Genomic DNA, 19,644 nt, shown 5'->3' on the forward strand with positions numbered 1-19,644 from the left:
TTTTATCTTGGGGCGTTTCCGGCTTTACAAGGTTACGAAGTAGTGCATAGGTACGAGGCCACAGCAGCTCAAAAATATTGACCTTTTCTTTGCTGGCACGACGTCGTTGGCTTCGAAGAACTCTTGGACACGCTCCACGTACGCAGGCCAGGCGTCGCCTTCCCCCTCGAACGCTTCGATCTTACCGAAAGTAGGCATGGTTGTTCACGCGGTTCGGTCTTCGCCGCCAGCTGTTACATGTTGCCGGAATAAGTGAAGCCGAGACCCGAGCTCAACGAGAACACAACATGAACTGTTTATTTCTTTCACACTGCCCCAACCCTGTTCTCCTCACCCCCACTTCCGCTAGCAGCAGTAGGTGGCGCTAGTAGCCGCCAGCACTACAGCTGGTGCAGCACACAGGATCAATTGTCACAATGGCAAAAGCCCAAAGTCGCCCTTATATTTTAGCCACAGGAGTGGTTCATGCTGTGACAATCTCGAAATATTTTTATTAACCTGATTTGTTTTTACACAGAACATTACATCCATGTTTGCATAATGCATTCGTTATCGTCATGTCAAATTAGCTAAAAAGTAAGAAAACGAGAAAGTAATTCAAAAACATAGGAATGTCACAGCGTAGCGAATTGACTAGGGAATACAGTAAAAGCTCGTTAATTCGGATTTCACGGGACCGGAAAAAATGTCCGAATTAAGCGAATGCCGAATTAACGAATGAACAGGAAAAACAACATTAAAATCAAGTTGGAGAAGCATACCTTTATTTGCTGAAGTATTTTGTAATGGTTGTCTGCGTTTTCGCGCAGATTCCGGCTGACATTACAATTTTTCTTAACTCTTCCAAAATGGTCAACAGCATGCAAATTGTCGGAAGTGCTCAGGCAAGCGTCCTCTAATATCAAAAGCGCCTGCGAGACTTCCCGTAAGGTGCGATGAGGTCGCGACATCATTAATAATTTCTTGATCGGGCAGGAGACCAGTCGTGGCGACACAATCATCAATCGCGATCTAGTCCTCAAGGGTCATATCTGTGGGAAGGACAGCATCGAAGGTCGGGCAGTCATCATCGGTGGACTCGGCTGACACCTCGTCGATGCCATCGTCAGCTACTGCCGCACGCTCGGGCCTCGCATATAAACACGGTCACAACGGAGAAAAAAAAAGGGAACTCCGCAAGAAGAGACGGTGCCGACACAACACAAGGGAAAATGGCGTCGGAGGCGCAGTGGAGCGAAGAAAGAAGACGCCGACGTTCGGTGACACTGCGATCGCCCCCACTAGTTGATGACGATGGCGATGTCACTCAGGTTTCGCTTTCGCTCCAGTGGTGCCAGCGCTGCTTTACCACGCTTTTGTGTAGCGGCAGCCGTCAGCATTTGTCCGAATTAAGCAGTGCGGAGCCCAATTCTGACGAATTAACGAAGGTTTGGTCCCATAGAATAACATGTACTTTGGCCGGGACTAATAGACCCGTCCGAATTATCCGAATTTCCGAACTGGTGTCGAATTAACGAGCTTTTACTGTACAACGCAACAGACCTCAAGAAATTCCATCAAGTCATAGTCGTGCTACGCTTTCTGCAAGCAGGACAGTTGGGTCAAAACACACTTCTGAGAAAGCAGGCACTAAAGTTGCACAGCCACTATGTGTAAATCAAAATGCCCTGGGGCTGGAATATTTAGTGTCTTTGCTTGCAGGGGCTTTCTCGTGTCCTTGATCTTTCATTTTTTTCTGCACAACATGCTTTTCTTTTTCTTTATTGGTTATTTTTGTCAGCTCTTTGAAGAGTGAGCCTATCAGGTTCGATGTCCAGACTTGCATATTAGAAGTCTGTGGGCATGCAAATTTAGGCGTGCTGTGGCAGTTATGGCTAAGACATTGGTGGCACATGAAGTTCTGATTAGTACTTAATGAAGCGAGTTGCAGATAAAAATTCGTCCCCTCCTTTAGCCAAGTTCACTTGTCACCCTGCCTTGATGCACTTCATCGTTCACCCGGCCGCGGAAAAGGTAGTTAGCGACGCTTTCGTTATTTCAGTACTACATTCATGAAAGCTTGCTGTGATACCATGCATGGCGTGAAGCGCACCTAAATTACATCACCACTGAGTGCTTATTTCCTCGCCAAGTGCTCGGCCGCGGGGTCCGGGAAGTCGGTGCCCGATATGCTGAGTGGCGACATTCGGTGGCGATGCGCAATATGCCTAGCCGCAGCGACAAAACATCGGCGTGCAATATGCTCGGCGTTGCATTTTAGGGCGCCAACGCGTGAAATTGTCGCGGTGCTTTGAGCGATCGCTGCGCGACGAGCTTGGCCGTGGGGTCCGCTTCGCTTCCGATGTGTAAAATGCCGATACGAGATTCCGAGGTGCCAGTAGGCAATGCGATGTGTTGCTTGCAACAAAGCACATTGCGGCTTGTTCGTTTTTGCATGTCTGCTAGCACGATGTTCTTTCCTGCAAAGTTCGGATTCATTGGCACCGTGAACACAGTTAGGCCTAGCCACGACTCCGAGCAGTAAGCTCGATCGCGGTGTGCGCTGCTGCGGTGCCCGATGTTTCAAAGTTAGCTATGCTCGATCACGAGCACAAAAAGTCGTCCCGCGGTGGTCTTCGTCATGAGGGTAGCGATGCGGGCTTGTTGGTCTGTCATGGTTCTTGGATGTGGGCGCAAAAAGACAAGGACGAAGGGAGGAAGACACACACACTGGCGCTACTGACAACACTACACGCTACACTGCCATAAATGCACGTGCCGACCCAATTTTGAACAGACTGTTGTAGTTGGCAAGAACAAGTGCGAAATCACTAGATTAGTAATCGAAGCTGAACAGATAGACTATTTTGGCGAAAGTTGTGTTAGCAAAACGTCACTATCTTTGAGCAAAAAGGAATTAGACTACCTGCGCATGTGTTAAGGTCTGTCTGGTTGCCAGGTGATGCAGAAGCGGTCAATTTCGTCATAGGAGGTTTTCAACCCTGTCATGTTGTTGATTGTATTGCTGGTTTTTTCATGTTATATGCTAGTTGTCACGTGAATGTCGTGTGCAAAAAAAGGTATATAAGTAGGCTTGGTGATTGAAAAATAAACGTTTTTTGTTGTCAGTAGCGCCAGTGTGTGCGTCTTCCTCCCTTCGTCCTTGTCTTTTCGCGCCCACATCCAAGAACTCATCATGAGGTCTGAGATGCCGACAGGACGAACTTCTAACTGCGGGCGCAGCGGGTCTGACAAGTGAACGCAATACAGGTCCGAGACGTGCTTCTGCGACGTTCGCGATGAGCGCGCCGTGCTATTGCAGTCAGACGATTGAGCTTCCGGGTGCAGCTGCTAACGCGTAATTATCGTCGACCAGTGAACACAGAACGAGTGCGAATGCTTTGCTAAGTAGCGTGATTTTCTACAGCCGTGACCTCGCAACGCAGAAGCCGCAGACGACGCACAGCCGGTGCGACCCATCAGTCCAATGGCGAGGCGCGCTGCAGCATCACGGTGGCTGCGGCTAATCGAGGGTCTCGAAACGACCTTTAAACGTTTGCTTTTTGTGCGCTTATTTCTAAACGGAGGAGCCAGCTGAGGTGGGGAATTTGAAGACGGAGAAATGTTCTTTCAGACGAGCCCTAGATGGTGGTGCCCGGTTGCGCCGTCGCGGACAGACAGACAATGAACTTTATTGTGGTCCTGAGGGGCGACTCGGAAAGCCCTCTTAGGAGCCACCGCGGGCAACTCCCACGTCGGGACGGGCAGGCCATGCCTGACCGCCACGTCGCGGGCCCTCTGGACGGCCCGTAGCTGAACGGTGAGGTCGGAGCTCTTGAGTGGCTCTAATTTTTTGAAAAACGCGTTCTTTTTTACGATTTCCGTGACAATTTTTGCCACCTCAGCAGGCGCAACGATTTTTAATAGCACTTCTATGCATTTTTCAGCGAAGATATTTTGGAATTAGATAGAAAAACGGGTACAAAAACTGAAAATGTGATTTTCAGAAAATCGATTTTCTTGCCATTTTTCACGACTTGATCCCCGCGTCCCCCCTTAAGGGGGGAGGAGGCACTTTGACATAAGGCATCTTTTTATTTAAGTTAGGATGATGAAAACTTCAGTGATCATGTATTTACATGTGTAAATATCAAATATGAACTCAGTTTTTATGTAGCCCTTACGACTATTTTTTTAATTAATCATTATTAAAATTTGGTTTGATCACCTTTTAATAAATTGGCTACTCGGATCCTGCTGAATTAAATGTCATTGCATTCTACAGTTATCAAAGAGTGCAAAAAGCAAATTTTATGGTTCTAGCTTTCCTACAACAGAAGTTATGAAGCTTCAAAGTTCGCCATTCGACTACCGAGAAAATATATTTTTGTTATTTTCTCTCTGGTAAAAATTTACGCTTTTCTATAGTAACATATGACACTTTGTTGCACTCACTAAACATCCAGCTTTTCAGTAATACAAAAATGATCAAAACCGAGTGTACCAAAGCTGAGAAACGCTCGCCAGAAGAATGAAAGGTGGCCAAAAAATTGAAACTGAGAAAAAAGCAAAAAAGAAAACTCTGTATCTTCAAAGAGCGCTACACAAGTAAAAATGCTTTACTTTGCAAATAAATGCCTTATAAGACACCAGGAGAGTAGTTTATCACATTTTCCAATCGAAACGGCCCCATTGCATGTCCTTTCAAGCAGTTTGTTGATTGCGGAGAAGTCGACGATCCCGTAGTTAGCCGCCGTCGGGTCAGAGCCCTCGCACGCTGTTGCGAGCGTCCGCAGCTTGTGCTCACTAGCGGAAGTTGCCGATAAGCTGGAGATCTTATCTTCAGTCTGTATCTGCTGTTGCGCACGATTGGCACTAGTCAAGAACGTCGTGTCGATCCTTCTACCACGCTGCCTATCGCTGACCTCGTCGAGGCGGCCGCCGACACAGGTGAAGTCGGCATTTCGACCGATGAAACGCATCTTTGCTTTTCCCACAGCCTTTGGGAGCGGGCATCGTTTTGTGGTGTTGCCGCAGGCAATTAAGTGTTGCGGATTCTCGAGAGCAGTACTGTGTACTTGCCGCGCTGCGCTTCGCGCCTTTCTAGCCCGAACGCATGTGCGCAGCGGTGCACTAGTTCACACGAGGTGATGGCAAACATGGCCCTGTGACTCGTTAAGTCCAAACCCACGCTAGCGGCCGTACTCCTGTGAGACACTACAGCGGCTATTGCTCATTGTATTTATGTCTTCTTGCATTCCAAGGTGTTGTTTGGTCCATAGTAGACGGTCGTAGCTGCAGGGCTTGATGCTGACTCCTTTTTCCCTCACTGCCATTCTGCCCCTGAATAAACGTCTCAAAAGTGAGCGACCTCACTTGCAGTGTCCGAAATCTGCGTGTGGTGTTCGCCGATCTGGGATATCTTGGTCACAAGTAAACTAGAGCGGGGCATGCGCGAGCGCTCACTTTTCACATGCTTTAGAACGCCTGTTCGAACTTTTTTTTTTCGCTTCGTATGCGCCATATTTTTGCCGCGACCATGTCTGAAACGTTCGCTGTGAAAGTAGGAGGCTTCGAAAGATGTTCACTATATGTGGACAGAGTCTCAATGGGTAGCATAAGAATATCGTACGTGCCTCGAAATATGGTCGTTATAACCGATAGATCATTTTATCTGGGATTGTTCTAAGTGGGTTTGACTGCATTACGAACTAGCCCAACAGCAAGTTCTAATAAGCTATACTCTGGCAAATTCCCTTTAGCTTGTTTTTACTCGAAAAGCCAATTTTTATTCCCAACTTAGATGCAACTTTCTTTAGTCGGTGTGAAAAAGAATGGGCATACGGGATAAAGACAAAAGGGCTTAAGTCTTCATTCGCACTCTTTTGCGAGAGCCAAACTTATTCGCATACTGTAACGTTCACGCAACAGAAGCACCAATCAGAATGGCGTTTCATACACGTTGTGCTTAAAAGCAACCGACCTGGATGGGCAAGCGCAGGCGCTGGCTGCCATCTAGGGCAGCCCGTTCGATGCGGGGGTCCTTGCCGCCCCAGTCACTCCAAAACATCCACCGGTGGTTGGGCTCCAGGACGAGCGCCTGGGGTTCATCCAGCTGCTGCCACAGCAGCACGCGACGTGCCTGACCATCAAGCCGCGACACCTCGATGCGCTTGAGGCCCAGGTCAGCCCAGTAGAGGTTGCGTCCTACCCAGTCCACTGCCAGGCTCTCCGGCAGCTCCAGCCCAAACTCGACTATCGACTCCAGCTGGCTCCCATTGAGGAAAGCACGACTGATGCGCTGCACACAGAAAACTCATCACTGTTTCCAGCAGATTGTCTTACGCGTAATTCTTGCACTTTCTTCCCCATATTTCAGGAATTCAAAGAGACTGTGTGCAACTCATGTGAATATTTCGAAAATACATCTTCAGTACTACCAAGGCCATGACAGCACGTAAAATGTAGCATAAAGCTCTTTTGTAACTGAAAATCTGCCAAATGAAAAACTGGCTCACCAAGAACGAAGAGAGATGATAAACCCATATCCCTGAAGCCTACAACATTACAGTAACACTTTAATATGATGATGATGACACGATGTTTTTAACGGCGCAAGGGCCCGGTGCGGCCAAAGAGTGCCATGGCAGATAATGTGGTGTTAACGGCGACCAGTGATTTACGATGACAGGATGCAATATGGCTGTAAATTAGCCCAGGAACACACACTTCATGGAAGCGGAAGAGATATATATATACAGTCAACTGCCGATTTTTCGGACTCCCGAGGGACCGCGAAATCGTCCGAAAAATCGGGCAGTCCGAAAAAACAAATTCATGCTTTTTTATTCTGCTCAAGTGGTCAAATCTCCACAGCCACGTCCAAAATAGCTTTAATGCCTCCCAGTACAATTATCAGGTATTTTGGTGCGCGCCCAGGCTCTCGCAAATACATTCGGTACCTGCCGCGAACCCCGCTTAACTACGTACGTGCCAACCGCCACCTTTGCATCTCGTGATGAGCGCCGCTGATAACAGCAAAGCGCGGAATAGATTACGGCTATCTCGCATGAAGCGTTTGTAAACGATGACGCGGAACACAAAGACTGTGATGGAAGAGCGGACGACTCATCCGGCCTTCCCCGATGCGTGTGCGCATGTAAACATGCGTACACACATCGCCAAATCGCCGCCGATTCGCAGCATTTGCTGCCGTGTCAAGCCGGTCGTTTCTAGTTGTGTGCAGCACATCGCCAACTAAGCTGGCGCCGTCACTTTACTGTTGCTGTATCGTACGCACGCATTTATCATGAAAGGGTTCGTGATGCGCACTTAGTTCCTGACTGCACACGGGCGCGGCAGTGGCGAGCTGGTTTCATCCGCGAAGGCAACGCGTCTATGCGGCGCACTTAGCGGTCTTGCACAAAGAGGCAGCAGAAATGGCGGCGCGTCGCATTTGGGTTCTCGCCTATTAAATGCGTGCAGTACGCATGCAACTGCGTTAGGCCACGTGCACTACCGAGCAGTTAACTGAAAATGCTTATCGTAAGGGTTGTCAGCGATTAAGCCGTACTGGCGCGTTTGCCAGCTGCCGCCATCATGCACCGTGCATTTCCGCTGCTTATGCGTAACATCGCCGCGATAGCGGCCCCTTTGAATTTCTGGTCTGCTTCACCCCATAACGCTTTGCCATTGCGGCAAAGCTGACTTTCGGACTGTGCTACTGTCGCAAACAGATCGACTCGCGAAAGCGCTGGTTCGAACCTACGAGATGATAGACGCGGCAGAGGTGGGGGCTTCAAATAATGCCTTTCGGACCTGCAATTTGGGCAGAAAGTCCGAAAAATCAGACGCAGAATAGCTTCAGCGTCCGAAATTTTGGACGTTCTAATACATTGACGTCTATGGGGCTGGTGACGGTGCGGCGAAAGCGTCCGAATTTTCGAGCATGTCCGGAATATCGGGCGTCCGAAAAATCGGCAGTTGACTGTATTATAAAAGAATGGCAGTGACACGTGGTGTGTTTTATGAGGGTTGAATGAATTAGCAAAGTAGTCATGCCACTAAAAAAAGAATGTATAAATAGCACGAATGCCTCCTAAGGCCTTTGAGCCCAAAAGCAGGGAGGCTAGTGCCTTCTAGTGCCATGATAAACATTGTCACGAGGTTGCTAAAATGAAGCAAGTAGAAACCCAGCTGGTGAGAATCAAACACTTCAATGGGGAAACTTCTGCCCAGCAAGAAACGAAGTGACGCACTCAGTGCAACATCGAGCACAATCGTCGGTAATCTGATCAGGAGTAAGGTGTGTCAGCACTTATACATGTGCAGGGTTTGTACAGGTTTCAAAGGAGAAAATTTAAGGATATTCAAGAAATTTCAAGGGCCTGTCACGCGTTTTTCAAGGGCTAAAAAACAGCGTCTAAACGAGGAGTTTATTTTTTTACTATAACAATGTTTCAAATTCTGATTAAATTGATTGCACTTATACAGTTGAAACATGATTCAATGAAGTCATCACCACGCTCAAATTACTTTGTTAAATCAGGAAGTTTGTAAAATCAAGAAAGAGGTTTCAGTCCTTCGAAACCTAAAATTGTAAAGTAGAGACTCCCAAAATCTACCATGGCATTGTTTTTGCCGCTAACCCACGCGTGCTCACGTGAAGTCTGTTCAGGTGTACAGAACATTGAGCTTCACATATGCAGTCCAGGCGATGCAGGCCAGGTAGGCAGTCACGGGAAATATAACATGAAGCCGAAATGCAAAGACGGGGAGAATGAATGCAGTGATTATGCAAGCAAAAAAGTTGCGAGCAGACGATCAGTGTCATCTGTCACATAAATCGTGAAATAATGAAGTGTTCCTGTGGGAGCATTGACAGAAACACTAAACCACCGCCACCCTGCCACCCGTAGCACCATCTGGCACATAACAGCGCAACTGCTGAGTCCACTGTTCCGTGCATGTTGGGTGGCATGTAACCTTGTAACCATACTTTAACCATACTTTGTAACCATACTTTATGTATGTTCGTGTGTGCGTTTGTATGTGTGCGTGTATATATATGCAGGCAAAACTGAAAAATTTTGGGGGTGTTTGAACCCCCCCTGGCTACGCCCTTGACGCTGGAGTACTTTTCAAACTGGCAAATACTCTCTTCCCGTGACATATGAAAATTAACCATTTTCTCGCAGTAACGAAAGAGTTAATACTCTAATTCGCTTCACACCCTACATATTGCTATTCGCACAGTTCTACCGAATATGCGGTTAAACAGGCAAATATTCAAAGAAGTGACAATTTGCGAATGCTACACATTCTTATTTTTAAAGTAAAACATTTCGACTAAATGCCCATTACTTTACGTTGTACTTCACAGTTACTGCCTACTACTGTTTGGTGCATACTTGCGCTGCATTCCCATCAATGAGATGTTTCACTGTAACACTTAAGAAATATGCATGATGTGTGCATGGCCTTCATACCCCGTTTCAGCCTGTCCGGCACACCCAGGCAACAAGCTAAAGCTTCTTCACGAAGCTTTATTTTGCAGTTCTCTTACACAGCCTATGTTGTACTTTTACATTCGATAAACAGATGTAATACAGTCGAACACGGATATATCGAACTCGAAGGGGATCGCGAATTAGTTCGATATATGAAAAATTCGATATTAAAAAATACAGGTCCCAAGACCTTACCATTGGCGGACGATCACCTAAAATCGGTGCATTCAAGAATGACAACTAATTTTGCACACATGATGCAACAGAATGTTTTATTTGCGTGAAAAAACACCATGACAGTGGCATGTAAATCATACCGTACCTGACATGCATAACATGATTCGCATGTTAAGCCCTCTCATTTATGTTCGTCATACAGACACATCGCGAAATACCAATTTCGGTGTATATCAAAGGAGCGAAATGGCCGCGAGTGCACCATGAGTACAGCATGTAAATGATGCCATACATGACATGCATATTATAGTTTTTTATGTTACCACCTGTCACTAATGTTCATCATAGAGTCACATCGCGCAATACCAGTTTTGGTGTATATCAAGCTATCGAAACGGCCGCGAATGCACCATGAGCGTGGCGTGTAAGTCATGACATACATGGCATGCATGTCATAGTTTTCATGCTACCACCTGTTATTCATGTTCTTCATACAGTCACATCGCGCAATACCAATTCTGGTGCATATCAATCTAGCGAAACGGCCGGGAATGCACCATGAGCGCGGCATATAAATCATGACATACATAACCTGCATGTCATGATTTCCATGTTACCACCTCTAATTTATGTTCGTCATGCAGTCGCGTCGCGCAATACTAATTTTGGTGTATACCAAGCTAGCGAAACGGCCGGGAATGCACCATGAGCGCGGCATGTAAAGCATGACATACATAACCTGCATGTCATGATTTCCATGTTACCACCTCTCATTTACGTTCGTCATGCAGTCGCGTCGCGCAATACCAATTTTGGTGTATGTCAAGCAAGCGAAACGGCACGAGTGCATCAAGAGCATGACATGTAAATCATGTCGTGCATGTCATGCATGTCATGATTTTCATGTTACCACGTCTCATTTACCTTCGTAATACAGTAGCTTCGCGCAATACCAATTTTCATTACATCAAGCTAGCGAAGCGGCCGCGAATGCATCATGAGCGTGGCAATTAAATCATGACATACATGACATGCATGTCATCGTTTTCATCTTAGCAACTGTTATTCATGTTCTTCATACAGCCACATCGCGCAATACCAATTTTGTTGTATATCAATCTAGTGAAACGGCCGCTAGCGCATCATGAGCGTGGCATGTAAATCAGGTCGTACATGACTTGCATGTCATGATTATCATGTTACCACGTCTCACGTTCGTCATACAGTCGTGTCGCGTAACACCAATTTTGGTGTATATCACGCAAGCGAAACGGACGCGAATGCACCACGAGCGTGGCATGTAAATCATGATATACATGTCATGGATGTCATGCTTTTCATGCTACCACCTGTTATTCATGTTCTTCATAAAGTCACATCGCACAATACCAATTTTGGTGTATATCAATCTAGCGAAACGGCCGCGAGTGCGCCATGAGCGTGGCATGTAAATCATGTCATACATGACATGCAAATCATGATTTTCATGTTACCACGTGTCAGTTATGTTCATCATAGAGAAATGTCTCGTCATACCAGTTTTCGTAAGTATCCCTTCATTTAAACGGCCGCGAGCGCCCCGAGACCATGTCATGTATATCATGCTGCACATGACATGCGCGTCATGATTTGCATGTTAGGACCTGTCATTATGTTCGTCATGAACTGTTGTCACGCCGTACCAATGTTGGTATATATGAAATTAATGGAACGGCCGCAAGAGCCCAAAGGCCGCGGAATGTAAATCATGCTGTTCATGACATGCGTGTCATGATTTTCATGATATGACCTGTCATTTATGGTCGTGATAAGGCCATGTTATGACACACCAATTTTAGTATACATCCGATTACCGGAACGGCCAGGGAGCCCACAGGTCATGGAATGTAAATCATGCTGTTCATGACATGCGTGTCATGATTTTCATGATGTGACCTGTCATTTATGTTCGTAATAAGGCCATGTTATGACACACCAATTTTGGTATACATCCGATTAACGAAACGACCAGGAGAGCCCAAAGTCGTAGGCGGCTAGATAGATAGATAGATAGATAGATAGATAGATAGATAGATAGATAGATACGCTCAAAGTCGCAGAAGTTCGCTAAGAAATGCTTCGCATTTAAAATTGCTTATCTTGGCCTGCTTTTTTGTGTTCGAAATGAAGTTGAAGACGCTGGCCTCGATCTTATCGAGGCTGTCCAGGTGTGACAGACCGGTTCCCTCCATGCACACGCGTACTCCACTTCAGTGGCGGAGTACGCGTGTGCAGCCGCCGCCTCGTCTGGACGATCTACGTCGCCACTTGAGCTGTCGGCCAGGGCATCCTGGGTCCCTGCAACTGCAGCTACAATGTCCTCGTCAGCGAGGCTCGCAACAGCCTGAACATTGCAGTCCACTTCCACGAAATCGTCCGCAGACACTTCGGGTGGTACGGCAGCCGTGAAGAGGGACGACAACTCACAAAACGCGTCGTCTATGCGCTCATCGTCGCAGTCTTCACCGGTTTCCGCAAGTTCCGCCGTCACGAAGCCTGCCTTCCGAAAGCAGTTGGCCACAGTGTCCGTCTCCACTTCTTGCCAGGTGCCCGTCATAATTTGAATGGCACCAAGGAGGTCAAACTTCAGCTCGGTGCCCATGCATATAGTGCCTCTTCAAGAACCACGCAGACTGCCTGTTCTGCTTTCCCGTGGGTAGGAGCGCGCACACGACAGGCTCCCGACGTTTGCTGCTCTGCCGCCTTTGCCTTGATATCTGCCTTGTTCTTCAACAAGGTGCTCAGCGTGCTCCGTGGTATCCTGATGTCGTCCACCACCGCTGAACTTTTTTCGCCCCCCTCAACACGCTGTATGGCTTTCAACTTCGTCGCAAAGTCAAGGTTCTTGCGCTTCTTGACGCTGGCCATTGCTACATGAGAAGTCGAAAATTCAAGCAGTCCGCAGCGCCTTTGCACAGCTCGCACAACACGAACGCAAAAGAGGAACGTGGTGGAATGCGACAACTGCGGAAGTGGGCTCCGCCAACAAAGCGCTCGCAATCTGTCGCGATGGCGGCGATGGCTACCCGGGCGCCTGGGCTACCTGCGAAGGCAGCAGCGATGTACGAAAGGTGCTAGCTGCGGTTGGCTGAGCAAATACGAAAGGTGCGGGCTGTGGTTGGCTGATCAAAGCTCACAAAACACCAACAAAAAAAGAAAAGGCGAAAGGAGGAGGCCGCCGCCTACTTCATTCCTGTTCTCCGAGCCGACGGTAACGCGGAGAAAGCACGAGAAAGAGAGAGAGAAAAAAAAAGAAAAAAAAAGCCGTTCCGCAAGTTAGAAATGCGCCCAACAGTAGTACAGTCTGAGCCCTCTCGCCCTCACGTTTTTCGAGCGTATCGGGTGTCGGTGGAAGCACGGTGCCGCGAAGGTCGCGGGGCGCAGCGAGTGCCGACGCGCGCCTTCCAGCTCGCGCGGGGTTCGATATATCCGATGGCGGGTAAAAATACTGTTCGATATAAACGTGCGAATTTCTATACTTTTACAGAGGATTTTCAAGGGGATAATTTACGAGTTCAATATAGCCGAAAATTCGATATATGTGGGTTCGATATATCAGTGTTCAACTGTACAATAACTGTCAAGAATGTTACTTGCTGAACAATGTTTAAATGCTTGGAAAAAGAAATGCAATGTGTGAGCATCACACCGAATAAGAGAGAGGGACTCTTTCATTATCAGATGTGTTGTTACTACACTTAAAGAGTGTTGATTTCTGGATGATAATTTATGAGTGCAAAACAAAAGTATCTTCAATGTACTGCAGCCTAATGACACACAGTTTCATTTATTTGTTAAAAGAGTAATGAGAGGAATTGTAACTTCTAGTTGGCAACTTTTTAGCGATACACACATGGCCAATGACGTGAAAGGGTTAGGTGAAGCGACGAAATGAATAAATTTGCAGGCATAATATGGAAGCAGCTCACCCAGAAAACGGTGGGTCATTGAGAGAGGCCTTTGTTCTGCAGCAGGCATAGGGTGGCCGATTCGATATTCAAAGACAGTCTATTTGTATTTGAAAATTGCAAAATTCACACACCCCTACTTGAAACAAATGGTGCATGTGCAATAAGCACGCTACATAAGGCCTTTTCTCATGCTTATTTTATTGCAGTGTGCCTACCTATCACAAATTTAAAACATGGTACCCTGCTTATAAGAGACACCTCGTATAAGGGACAAGAACTGCTTCCCGATGCATGTCTCTCATAAAGGGGTTCAACTGGACATGTTAAATGCTAAATCTTAAAGGGAAGCTGAAGTACTTTTTTAAAAAAATGACTTTGGAATGTGTAATCATAGTTTGATCCTTGCTGAATTCGAAAACCAGTGTCAGAGTTCGCAGAAGTGAACGCAAATGGCATTTCTTGGCAAAAAAACAGCGGCTGCAGCCGCAGGGCTTCTTGAACTGCTGAGCGAAGGCGGTGACATCAACTTCGTTGTGTCTCGTCATCGGTGCCATCAGCTCTGTAAGAGAGTTGACTGTTGGGCTAGTTGGTGTTCAGACATGGGAACCATCGTTAAAGGGAAGCTGAACGCTAACGATGGTTCCCAGCTCTGTAAAAGCATGGCCTTCGCGATCAGTTCCACCAACCACGGTGGTAGAATAAAACAGGTGGCCCATCGAGCGCCACGAGCACGTCGCCGTACTGCTCGAGTTGCTCGCAGCCGCCGCTAGGTTCGCGACAAGTTTTTGGGCCGAAAGACGTGCACCGCAAGCTCTCGCTGTGCTGTAAAAACCGGTTTCTCTAGCTAATTTTGTGGCTTTAAACGGTTGTTTGTGCTTTTACTAGCTTGTAGTGGCTGTCAGCCAGCTTCGCCCGCAAAAGTAAAAGCGCCAGGCTTTATGAAGCTTAAAATTTTTTAATCGGCGCGGGTAGTCCCAATACGACTGCCACAGGGTGCCGATTGCAAGAGACGCGCGCGTATTTTTTTTTTTTTTTCGAAAGCGTGAAAATTCCTACCGGCGAGTGTACAGAGTAAAAAAAAACCATTTGGTTTTCACGTTATGGTATGTATGTCAGAGGACTGTAGCTGGCGGTCTTTGCGTGGAATTGCATTTCTCCACGACTGCAGTCGCTTTTCGTCTTTCGACGCGGAGAAAAGACACAGCTTTTCTTTGCACGTTTTGTAGGCAGATTTGCAATCAGCGAAGCATTTTCGTCCAATGGTGGCCGCCGCATCAGCGGCACCAACGAGCCACCATGGTTTCAGCCGTGGTTCCAGCTTACAAAGTGAGCGGAAACACCGATGCGGTCACGCGCGTTGGTTTGACAGAGCGCAACAAACGCGACGCATCAGAGCGGATCTCAAGCCGTGGGATCACCTAATCACGACCACAGTGATCTGGCCGTGATCATGACTTGAAGGCTGATTGCGACTTTGCGACGCTGGTTGCGTCGCATAGGGACGCTTTTGCTCTTCAGGCGCTTGCACACACGGACGCTTCCGCATTTATCGAAGATGACCAAGCACAAAGGAAGAGACGCCGCTGCAACGCTGGTTGCGTTGCATGCTTTCATTAGTGGCGCGTCCATTCTAAGCGATGGCAACTCTTCAGTGTTGCTCAAGGCCTCCCTGGTGGATTAAACACACCGCGGATCTCTTTCTCAAAAGTTAAAGATGTAAATTGCAGTTTAAATGCTCGCAACGCACGCTGGCCACATGCTTTCAAATGCGCTGGAGCGGAGAGATTGGCCCAGAGTATACCTGCTGCCACCTTGCGGAAAAGCGGCGGCAACTCGAGCACCTCCGTGACACGCGCGGCGCATCGGGCCACCTGTTATTCTACCACCGTGGCCAAAACTGCCGACTATGACGTAGTTCCGGTTAGTTCATTTCCACGCTCACACTTTTGGCGCACTTGCTTGGGGGGAGCAAGACGAACTTTTCTTTCGCGTATTTTAAAGCTCCTGCTGCCACAACAGCGAAATAAATTACACCATCGTCGACAATAATGTTGGTCCTTGTTAACAACAAATTTTTACCGAATTGTAAAACCACTTCAGCATCCCTTTAATGATGGACCACTTAATAGCATGTGCAGTGTGAAGCACTGCAAGAGACTCACATTTACTTTCATACTGTTTACTGTGCCCTATTGCTTGCTGTCGCAAAGCATCCTAATCTCTTCAGAGTGATGTCAATGCATTTCAGGTGCGAGCAAACGGTCACCTTGAGTGCCTTGTCGGACCAGTAAAGGCGGCCATCGTTGCCGTCATAGTCAAGGGCAGCCACTTCTCGCACGCCTGCCAGTGGAATCTGGTCGGTACGGCGTGACTGCAGCGAGATGCGTCTGATGTCATTGTGCTGCGCATAAAGCAGGAATGCCTCGGCCACGGTGCAACCGCGCAGGTCGGCACGCAGCTCCAACCCTGTAGGGCAGGCACACACACGACCACCCCGAGGACGCTGCAGGCACAGGTGAGAGCAGCCCCCGTTGGCACGGCTGCAGTCGTTCTCACCCGGCCGGGCATGCACGCTCACTGCCTTGATTCCCATCAGATCAGGCAGCTGGTCCAGGATCACCAGCCGTTCCCCGGTGCGCTTGTGCAACCGCTCAATCGAGCGGCCCTGCCAGTCAGTCCAGTAGATGTACTGCCCTGCACAAGCACCAGAAAGCTCAGGCCACCTTGACCAAATCTCCTCTATATACATACTTTGTACCATACTTTCAAGAGTAAAAGTCGCACATCACACATTTTACGATCTTTATGGGGAAAAAATGATATAAAGATGCATCTCTGTATACAATGCACTCACCGTAAAAACTGGAATACAGGTTGAAATTTTTTTAAAAATGCAATAAAAAGTCCATCCCGTCTTATACACAGGTCACTGGCAGAAAAACTTTGGAAATCTGGCCACTATGGGCAACTGAAGTCAATTTCCTCCATCTCCATCGCAACCATCGGCATCACTTTGTTTACTACCAACCATGCACCATGCGTGGCCTCATTTAGCATTTCTTTTTTTATTGTCGTGTATTCTCGACCAGTGGCCGACGGCAGGTCACCATAGCGTTCAAGAAAACAGCGAGTGAGTTCACGAAGGCACATACATATCTGGTGCACACTATGAAGTAATGTGTGGGATTGGGCTAGTTGGTATTCCATTATTGAAACTGCTCAACGCAAAAATTTGACATGGTACACATAGAAAAGATGAGGACCAGCGCAGTTACGGGGCAGACACTATGAGTCTGAAGAGTGTGAAAGATGCGTTGGGATGCTAGAGCTGTGAGTCACAAACATTAACTGAAGTTTTATTTTTGCACGGGTTTTCTCACTATTCAGTCTCACCAGACGCTCTCTGTTGCTTCCCACAATGCCCGCAGCTCTGGTTACAGCAGCACATACAGTGAACTCCCGTTAAGACGAACTCGGTTAAGACGAATTCTCGCTTATGCCGAACAACAGAGAACCGTTTGTTTGGTTTCCCATAGACTCAATGGAAAAAAAATTCGCTTAAGACGAACCGCCCAACTTACTCTTCTGTTAAGACGAACTTTCGCAGTGATCGACAACGCTGGCGATTCTGCGAAACGAACACTGCAGTCTTGGTGGGGCATTCAGGCGACCGAGAAAAAGGAAGTTCAGCGGATAAAGCCGGTATCCCCCTCACCCCCAGCCTGTGGGTGGGGGAGGTGTGGGCTTTATCAGCAAAGAAAGCAACAAAAAGAGTAGGGGGATTTACAACTGGGACCCCCAAGCCATTGCGTCCTTTTGTATTCCCCCTCTGGTCTTCCGTTTCCCAGCTGGAGTACAAAGGGGAACAGAAGAACACAAGAGCTTGGGGCCCCTCCGCTGGGGTCAGAGGGGCAAACGCAAGGGGAGTGAAGGAAAAAAAAAAGAAAAAGCCACAACGGGAACAAAAATTGTCTGTGTATTACAAACGAGTACGAAAGCGAAACCACCGAAAGCGAAACCACGTTTGCGGTCAGGCGGGTCATGTGCATTGTCATCGCCATCAGTGCAAATTGTGATCAGCCATTTTGACTATGAAAGCGCACAACCAGGGAAGGCTATTTTGTACACTGAATAGTATAGCTGCGTCGTGTCTTTATCGTGTGCGCGAGGCTTGTGACCGTGAGTAGCGCAATGGGATATCCTCAGGTGCACGCCGATCAGGAAAAGTTACTACGGGCCGAAAACGAGAAAATATCCGGACCTTGAAGAAAACCTTGCAGACTTGCTTAAGCAACTCAGCGTATTATGACTTTGTCAAGGCAACAGCACGCGACCGAGGCGTATCCAGAAGTGATCTCAGAGCCAGCAAAACAGGCTCACAGAAGGAAAGGAACTGCCAGAACAATAAATTTACATTATTTGAAGGAAAATTGAGCTTCTCTCTTTCTCTTTTTTGTAATCGTCAACATAGGAGCGTGCTACGGTTTTATCATTAAAATGTGGTAGCAGTATCTTCATGAAATTTTTTGTTTTTGAACCCGCGAAGTCAGCTGCTCGTACGATTCGTGTAAATACTCTGCTTGAAGGCATAGTTTTTATCTAGATGAGTCAAATAAATGCTTTTTCTTGTCTTTTTGCCCCCATTGTAAGTCTACTCCATTCAGTGTTTTCAAATAACATATTTGGATGCACATGGCATGTTAGCATCTCTCTTTTTGGGGGCACTTCTGATAAGCCGAACTCTTGATAAGACGAACAGATGACCGCGGTCCCTTCGAGTTAGTCTTAACGGGAGTCTACTGTACGACTATGATTGGCAAGCAGATCGAGTGCACCACAGAAGGACGCTGAAGGATGACGGCACAACCTGCAGCAATCAGAAGAAAACCTTGTTTTGGTGCAAGGCCACAGCATGTCTAGAGCTGAAGACGAAGGTTGCAGAGTTCATCCGGGAGCTGCACTCGCGTCATGATTGCTTTCGGTGACCTCAGAGTGTCAGTAACATTTGTCAGTGTCAGTGCACCTAAATTAAGACTGTCAAGGTAATTGCGATGTTTTACAAAGATAATGCCTGAGCCCGTCTTTCGGTTTTCTGTCATGTAGAACTTGAATGTAAACACACGTGTAATAAATGGCATTTTCACTGTGCACCATTTCAAATTGCATTTGTTTCACGATGAAGGTGCCTGATACAGTAGAACCTCGTGGATACGTTTCCGAAAAAAATGCAAAAAAATAAGCGTACAATCCGGGAAATGATATGATCTGAATCCAGTAAAAATAGCGGCTGACAAGCTCATATTGAGGTGCACGGGCAAAAGCATTTCTCAGAAAAAGTGGGACACGTCGATTTTCGAACTTCTGGCAGCTCGCTGGTAGACAGAGGTAGCCAGCCAGTTCCGGTCCTGACAGGAAACAACGTCGTGGTCATGTGTGTTGAAATCCCGAGACAACCCAAAGATTGCAAAAGTGAACGCGGGGACAACCAGCGTAAATGTAAGGAAATGCTACCACCATAGCAGCAAATGAATCTTTGCGCCGCGTGAGCATCAGTTCTTTTTGCATTGCCGCTTGGAAATATGGGGCTAGGTTTGCCGAAGAGCAGAAGTGATATAAGACTTTTAGCAAGTTACGGAACTACGGTACACAAATACAGTACGGTATGACAGTACTGCACCTCCTTTCGCAGTCGTTGTGCTTTTGTCAGTGAAGGCACCCCAACACCACGAAAGCTTTTTCAAAAATTACTGTGGGCTTGTCATGCCTCATTGTTGCTGTTACCTGTCACCCTACACATTGTTAACAAGGAACCTGTTGTTCAGGGTACGCACAGTCACTGAAACCGGGAGCAGCTTAGGCCCAACGAGCAAGGCAGAAGGAGTGCTACCATACTACCCTACCATATTTGCGTACCGTATTTCCATAACTTGCTGAAAGACTATTCTCGAGCATACGCATTTGGGATACAGTCACGTACGTTCCCAAGATCACATGGTACTCGCCCCATCCGTGAAGAAAACTGCCGCGCC

At 47.3% G+C, this 19,644-nt stretch overlaps 1 protein-coding gene across 2 annotated transcripts in view; it reads right to left on the reverse strand.

Moving 5' to 3' along the window:
* The window catches only part of LOC119382309 (low-density lipoprotein receptor-related protein 6), a 637,453-nt gene that overhangs the window by 387,205 nt on the left and 230,604 nt on the right, over window positions 1-19,644 (reverse strand). For both annotated transcript variants that reach the window (XM_049412791.1, XM_049412792.1), the window contains exons 9-10: window positions 15,882-16,309; window positions 5,963-6,280 (exon numbers count right to left, since the gene is read on the reverse strand). In XM_049412791.1, coding sequence (XP_049268748.1) covers window positions 5,963-6,280; window positions 15,882-16,309 — 746 coding nt within the window. The remainder of the gene's footprint in view (window positions 1-5,962; window positions 6,281-15,881; window positions 16,310-19,644) is intronic.

The sequence above is a fragment of the Rhipicephalus sanguineus genome, chromosome 2, assembly GCF_013339695.2.
Source record: "Rhipicephalus sanguineus isolate Rsan-2018 chromosome 2, BIME_Rsan_1.4, whole genome shotgun sequence".
NCBI classification, from domain to species: Eukaryota; Metazoa; Arthropoda; class Arachnida; order Ixodida; family Ixodidae; genus Rhipicephalus; species Rhipicephalus sanguineus.